The 7,500-nt window shown below is 45.4% G+C and overlaps 1 protein-coding gene across 5 annotated transcripts in view; it reads left to right on the top strand.

Annotated features, from left to right (window-relative positions):
• dlgap1b (discs, large (Drosophila) homolog-associated protein 1b) overlaps positions 1-7,500 on the top strand; it is a 39,734-nt gene that overhangs the window by 115 nt on the left and 32,119 nt on the right. For 3 of the 5 annotated variants that reach the window (XM_030769499.1, XM_030769500.1, XM_030769501.1), the window contains exons 1-2: positions 1-956; positions 2,994-3,208. The exon at positions 1-956 is cut by the window's left edge and continues 115 nt beyond it. In XM_030769499.1, coding sequence (XP_030625359.1) covers positions 1-956; positions 2,994-3,208 — 1,171 coding nt within the window. The remainder of the gene's footprint in view (positions 957-2,993; positions 3,209-7,500) is intronic. The other 2 variants (XM_030769502.1, XM_030769503.1) reach the window with 2 other exon arrangements.

Below are 7,500 nucleotides of genomic sequence, written 5' to 3' on the forward strand. Positions count from 1 at the left end.
CCGACGCCCACCCCGTGGACCGCCACGCCTACTACAGCTGCCAGGCGGAATGCGGAGGCGGGGCCGGGCCTTACGGGGCGGACCTGGCCAGCAGCACGTTTCCGCGGCGACACTACGGCTCGCACCACGAGCTGAAGGAGGAGTGCGCGGTGGTGCCGTTTGGAGGAACGGTGGTTCCGGCCGGGGGCTGCGGCCCGTGTGGATCTCAGGCAGCCCTGTTGGAACAGTTTGAGCACCAGCGACGGGATGGATTTCACACCCTACAGTACAAACGCACGGCGGCATTGGAGCACCAGCGAAGCGACAGTCCAGGGCGCATCCGCCACCTGGTCCACTCCGTACAGAAACTCTTCACCAAGTCCCATTCGCTGGAGGGGCCCAGCCAACCGCGCCTCAACAGCTCTGACTCTCCCCCTGAAGCCATGGCAACCGCCACGTCCCATCCCAATGTTTCCACGGCGGCAGGCAACACATCCACGCTCAAGTCCCAGCACGGAAAACGGGGTAAGAGCAAGGAGCGCAGTCGTTCAGAACCCAAACCCCGAGCCCGTTCCCCCGTGTCCGGCTACTGGAGCTCAGACGACACGTTGGACCGCGAGGTGTGCCTCTACCACCGGCCTTCGGGCGTCATGACGATGGGGCGTCGCCCTGACAAGTCACAGTCGCATTACTTCCTGGAGTCGTACAACACGCTGAGCGGCGCGTGCACGTTGAAGACATCGCGTAGCAATAACGACGTGGGGAAATGTTCGAGCTGCTCCGGAGCTTCGGCTCTGGGATTTGGCGGCTCGTCCGGGATCGATTCGTCGTCGGCGCTGGTGAAGAAGAGCTCTTGGTCCAGCACCCTGACGGTGAGCAGAGCCAGAGAAGTGTACCAGAAATCAGCTGTCAACATAGATAAAGCGCTAGTCAAAGCACAGACCTGCCAGCAGGGTCGAACCTGCCAATTCTTACAGGTAGGACGATGTTAGTCTTTTAAATGTCATCCCAATCCTCATCGTCTTCACTGTCATCAGCATCATCCTCATCATCAAAGACGTGTGCAGAACTGTGTTGAGAGGAGACACTGCATGCTGTCCGAGAGGGAGAGGCAAGAGGAGAACATCTGTTTTTAACACTCTTTTGTTTATCCTTTTCTTTCCATATCGTTTTCTTTATTTTCTTTTCTATTCACTCAGTCCTTACATCTGTCCATCTCTTTTTTTCATATTGAGCTGCTGTGTTGTGTGTTGACAGTGTTGTTGTCATACTCATTACCTGCCTCGTTTTACACATACGTCTTCATGGGCTGTTTGTTTCAGTTTCATCTGTCTTTTATTGAGTGTTTGTACATGTGTGTATGCGAATCCAAGGAGCATTCGTGTTTGAACATTTGAGAATGATTCAGATACTTGTGTGATGCTGACTCACTGTTTTTGTGCATGCCCCATGTGTGTATGTGTATGAATGTGTGTGTGTCTGTGCGTGTGTTTGTGTGTGTGCGCGTGTGAATGCGCACACTGTTGGGATCAACGATGAACGTAAGAAACTAATGGAGAGATCAGAAAACCGAGAGAGGGAGAAAAGAGAGAGCGGCTTGGAGACCAAGCCTAGAGTTTCCCCTGACTACTTGTTTCTGTGAAGATGAAAGAAAGACTGGTTCAGCTCTGTGACTTCGAGAGATTGAACCAGAGGGGAAACAGAAACAGAAAGAGAGAGAGAGAGAGAGAGAGAGAGAGAGAGAGAGAGAGCGAGAGGTGGGGAGCAAGAAGGAGAGGGGGAGGAAGAGGAGAAGTAGGAGGAACCAGGGGAGAAGGAGAAAGATAGATGAGAGAGAAAGGAGGGAAAATGAAGGCTAGGTGGGAGAGGGGCAGTGAACGGAAAAGCTTAAGGTGTAGGGGGAAAAGGGAGGGAGACGTAGAGCCTTTTAATCGAGGATTTAAAAAGAAAAAGAGAGAGGGCGGATGAGAAGGATACTAAGAAGATCCCTCTCTTCTCTGCCAGGGAGTCATAGACGTGTAAGACATATTAGAGGCTGTCTAATGCATGTAACACTTTTTTTTTTTATCTTTCATTCAAATGAGAGTCTTTGGTTTTCTTTCTTCTCATCATCTCATATGATGATGACAAACGAACCGACTGTGCAGAACAGCTGTGCCAGCGGTGATGTCACCGTGACGTCTGTTTGTATCCCGACATTAAACGTCACAGTGTCACAGAGGGCTCCTGCAGAATTTGGCATTTGTCACATTCTCTCTCTCTCTCTCTCTCTCTCTCACACACACACACACACACACACACACACACACACACACACAGAGCACTTGTCAACCTCCCATCATTTCCATATTTGACTCTCTCCATTTCTTTGGAGAGTAGAGAGTAGGTGTTTCCAGTGAACAATACTGCTCTTTGTGTCCTCTCTGTCTCTCTCGCGCTCACTCTTTCTCTGTCTCTTTCTCTCCCTCTCTCTCTCTCTCTCTGTCTCTCTCTCTCTCTCTCTCTTGCTCTCTTTCTCTTTGTCTCTCTCTCTCTCTCTCTCTCTCTCTCTCTCCATTTCTCTCTCCCTGTCTCTGTCAGTCTTGGTGGTGGTGTAGGGACAAGGCGAGTTGTGTGAATAGAGCAGTGTGTGTGTGTGTGTGTGTTTTAAAACAATGGCCTAGGCTCTGTGTTAACATGCCTCCCACGGCTGAGCGAGAACCAGACTCCAGACTCACAGCCCTTCCATCTCCTCTCTGTAGATTAGGCAATACACTGGAGAACCAGCATTAAGAGATCATTCAGTTTCCCTCACGGAGGTGAGGAGCAGGGCTTTTGCATGTGTGCGCGCGTGTGTGTGTGTGTGTGTGTGTGTGTGTGTGTGTGTGTGAGTGTGTGTGTGTGTGTGTGTGTGTGTGTGAGTGTGTGTGTGAGTATGTGTGTGCCACTTCACCACTTTCAGTAAAGTAAGTAAAATCTCTCTCTCTCTCTCTCTGTCTGTCTGTCTGTCGGTCTCTCTCTGTGTGTCTGTATAGGTACCTCAGGATGATTGGGGTGGATTTTCGGGCTTGGGGAGGGACGATGAGATTCCCTGCAGACGGATGCGCAGCGGCAGCTATATAAAAGCCATGGCAGAGGACGACAGTGGAGACTCCGACTGCAGCCCTAAACCCTCCCCCAAAGTCCAGGCCCGCCGAGCTAGCTACCTGAAGGCTACTCAGCCGTCTCTCACTGAGATGACTACGCTGCAGTGAGTCCCTGAATGTGTGTGTGTCTGTGTGTGTGTGTGTGTGTGTCTCTGTGTGTGTGTGTGTGTGTGTGTGTGTGTGTGTGTGTGTGTGTGTGTATTTCTGTGCGTGCGTGTGTGTGTGTGTCTGTGTGTGTGTGTGTGTGTGTATCTCTGTGTGTGTATCTCTGTGTGTGTGTGTCTGTGTGTGTGAGTGTGTGTGTGTCTGTGTGTGTGTATCTCTGTGTGTGAGTGTGTGTGTGTGTGTGTGTGTGTGTGTGTGTGTATGTGTCGGTGTGTTCATCTGTGCACATGCACGTACAGAGGGAGGGCTCGTTAAGTGGATTTGCTCATTCTGTTTTCTATCTCCAGTGACTCCGAACTTCGTACACTTGGTCATTTTGGCGTTCTGCTTTCAGGCTGCGCTGTCTGTTTCCGCCAAGGAGAAGTGCTTTTGCCTTTTTACTTCAGGGAATGTTGTCCTGTCCCTGAACTCCTCTCTGTATCCCCTCTGGCAGACTGCACCACACTTTTAGCATAAATAGAGTTGTATAATTTCTTATGAAATCCCCTTTGTGTTGAGAGGCAGAAACACAGAATGCTACACAAAAATCCTTTCATTTTCTAAGATCATAAAATATTCAGGAAGACACAGTTCTTTCAAAGGAACGTTATATGTTTTTCAGTTTTCGCTGTGGCTTTTTTCAGATATGGACCTCTCTTAAGACTAGCTTTAGCTCAAATGTTGGAGCTATTGCGTGCTAACCAGACAAATGCAGGATCAAATGTCGAAGTGGTTGTTAAGGAACGCACTGGTAATGATAGAGCTGCTGAATCAGAATGATTGTAGCACACACTGTGAGGGTGTAATTTGATGTTAAACATCCTGAGGGTGTACTTTGACCATAATGTATAACAGTGTGAGGGTGTAGTGGGGTGTAGTGGGATACTAAGTAGCGTTTGATGTCAAACAGCTTGAGAATGTAATTTGACATTAAACAGTGTGAGGGTGTAGTTTGGTGTTAAACAGTGTGAGGATGTAGTTTGACTGTAATGTTAAACAGTGTGAGGATGTAGTTTGACTGTAATGTTAAACAGTGTGAGGGTGTAGTTTGACTGTAATGTTAAACAGTGTGAGGTTGTAGTTTGATGTTAAACAGTGTGAGGGTGTAGTTTGACTGTAATGTTAAACAGTGTGAGGGTGTAGTTTGACTGTAATGTTAAACAGTGTGAGGTTGTAGTTTGATGTTAAACAGTGTGAGGTTGTAGTTTGACTGTAATGTTAAACAGTGTGAGGGTGTAGTTTCACTGTTATGTTAAACAGTGTGAGGGTGTAGTTTGACTGTAACGTTAAACAGTGTGAGGGTGTAGTTTGACTGTTATGTTAAACAGTGTGAGGGTGTAGTTTGACTGTAATGTTAAACAGTGTGAGGGTGTAGTTTGATGTTAAACAGTGTGAGGTTGTAGTTTGACTGTAACGTTAAACAGTGTGAGGGTGTAGTTTGATGTTAAACAGTGTGAGGGTGTAGTTTGACTGTAACGTTAAACAGTGTGAGGGTGTAGTTTGACTGTAACGTTAAACAGTGTGAGGGTGTAGTTTGACTGTTATGTTAAACAGTGTGAGGGTGTAGTTTGACTGTAACGTTAAACAGTGTGAGGGTGTAGTTTGACTGTAACGTTAAACAGTGTGAGGGTGTAGTTTGACTGTTATGTTAAACAGTGTGAGGTTGTAGTTTGATGTTAAACAGTGTGAGGGTGTAGTTTGACTGTAATGTTAAACAGTGTGAGGATGTAGTTTGACTGTAATATTAAACAGTGTGAGGGTGTAGTTTGACTGTAATGTTAAACAGTGTGAGGGTGTAGTTTGACTGTAATGTTAAACAATGTGAGGTTGTAGTTTGATGTTAAACAGTGTGAGGGTATAGTTTGACTGTAATGTTAAACAGTGTGAGGATGTAGTTTGACTGTAATATTAAACAGTGTGAGGGTGTAGTTTGACTGTAATGTTAAACAGTGTGAGGGTGTAGTTTGACTGTTATGTTAAACAGTGTGAGGGTGTAGTTTGACTGTAATGTTAAACAGTGTGAGGGTGTAGTTTGACTGTTATGTTAAACAGTGTGAGGGTGTAGTTTGACTGTAATGTTAAACAGTGTGAGGATGTAGTTTGACTGTAATATTAAACAGTGTGAGGGTGTAGTTTGACTGTAATGTTAAACAGTGTGAGGGTGTAGTTTGACTGTAATGTTAAACAGTGTGAGGGTGTAGTTTGACTGTTATGTTAAACAGTGTGAGGGTGTAGTTTGACTGTAACGTTAAACAGTGTGAGGGTGTAGTTTGACTGTAATGTTAAACAGTGTGAGGGTGTAGTTTGACTGTAACGTTAAACAGTGTGAGGGTGTAGTTTGATGTTAAACAGTGTGAGGGTGTAGTTTGACTGTAATGTTAAACAGTGTGAGGTTGTAGTTTGACTGTAATGTTAAACAGTGTGAGGTTGTAGTTTGACTGTAATGTTAAACAGTGTGAGGGTGTAGTTTGACTGTAACGGTAAACAGTGTGAGGGTGTAGTTTGACTGTAATGTTAAACAGTGTGAGGTTGTAGTTTGACTGTAATGTTAAACAGTGTGAGGTTGTAGTTTGACTGTAACGTTAAACAGTGTGAGGGTGTAAATGTGTGGATGTTAAACAGTGTGTGAGTGCAGCCTGATATTAAATAGCATGAGGGTTTAGTTTGTCAGGGAATAGAGAGAATTTTCATGTGTAGTGTCTGAACGTGTAACTGGATTTCAGTGCCATGTACGTGTAAAGAGGATGTCAAGTTAATCTCTACGTAGCAGCTCTCAATTCTTCCTTTTTTCCCCTCTCTCTCTCTTTCTTTTTCTCTCCTGCTCTCTCTCTCTCTCTCTCGCACTCTCTCAGAATTGAGGAGGTACTCTCGTTAAACAACCCAGGGGCCATCCAGTTGAATTTAATGAGTTTCATTTGCAGAGGGAAATCTTCTGTCGCACACCGCGTAGTCTCTCTCTCGCTCTCTCTCTCTCTCTCTCTCTCTCTCTCTAAAACCACACGCAAACAGTCCGCATCTCTCTCTCTCTCTCTCTCTCCCTGAGCCGGGATTTTAAACGCACACAGACGGAGAAATCGTCAGAAACGCTGAGAAAATCTGACCTGGCAATAATAATCACTCACAAAATACCCAAGACTGAATAAATGCTACTGAGTAAATGTACGCAAAAAAGAATACCCAAGATTGAATAAATATGTCTGATGAAATTTACGCAGAAAGAAAGACTGGATTACAGTTTCTTTTGAACTAACAACCCTGACGTGTAGGACACAGAACACATGCAGTGCATGACATCTGTATGATGCATTTATGAAGCTTCAGGACAGATGTTATCCACTCTGCATAAAGCAATCAAAGTGACAGGCAGTAAAATGTCATTGACACAATCTTAAAAAGCTGCCTGTGTTAAACTACCATGTATTTAGATCTATATGTAAACTACCTACGGACTCGCTTACTCCTGTATAGAACACCGTCTGCCTTATGAGCTGTTTGTGCGGCGCTACGTAACATCGGCGGTGAGTGAACGAAAGGTTGTATGTTTTGAATAAAGGAATGACTGTCATCCGTAACAACGCTGTTTCATACTGCGGCTGGATAAGATGCTGACTGTCACACATCAGGCTGAGATCTGACACAGAGAGAGGCATTCATGTCTTTAGCCCACACTACCAGAGAGAGCACACAGCCTTGTTTACAATTCACTCACACACACCCCCCCCCCACACCCATACACACACACGCACATACACATTCATCTCCTAACAGAGTCAGTTCATCTCTGACCCAGTTTTTTTTTTCATCTGGGGGGTTTTTTTTGTTGTTGTTTTTTTTTGCTGTTGTTGTGATGGAAACTAACTTTGGGTGCAGTATAATTTCCATAATCAGCCCTTATTCTTACTACAAAAAGGATGCAAGCCGGCAATACGCACACACACGAGCAAACACACACACACACACACACACATGCACGCACACACAAGAGAGACAGAGAGAGAAAACACATACCTTGCCTGTAAGCACATATGCACAAATTAGTGATATGTTGGCCCTCACGTGCTCATACACACATACACACACACACATACACACACACACATTTAAAAGACACACTATGCATGATAGCACATACATTCAAGCAGATGATAACAATATATACGTGCTCATGTGCAAACATAAACACACAAATGTAGTCGACTCAGGAACTTACAGTACATTTACAGTACATGTCTTGTGCAACTTTATACTCTAC

The sequence above is a fragment of the Chanos chanos genome, chromosome 3, assembly GCF_902362185.1.
Source record: "Chanos chanos chromosome 3, fChaCha1.1, whole genome shotgun sequence".
Classification (NCBI taxonomy): Eukaryota; Metazoa; Chordata; class Actinopteri; order Gonorynchiformes; family Chanidae; genus Chanos; species Chanos chanos.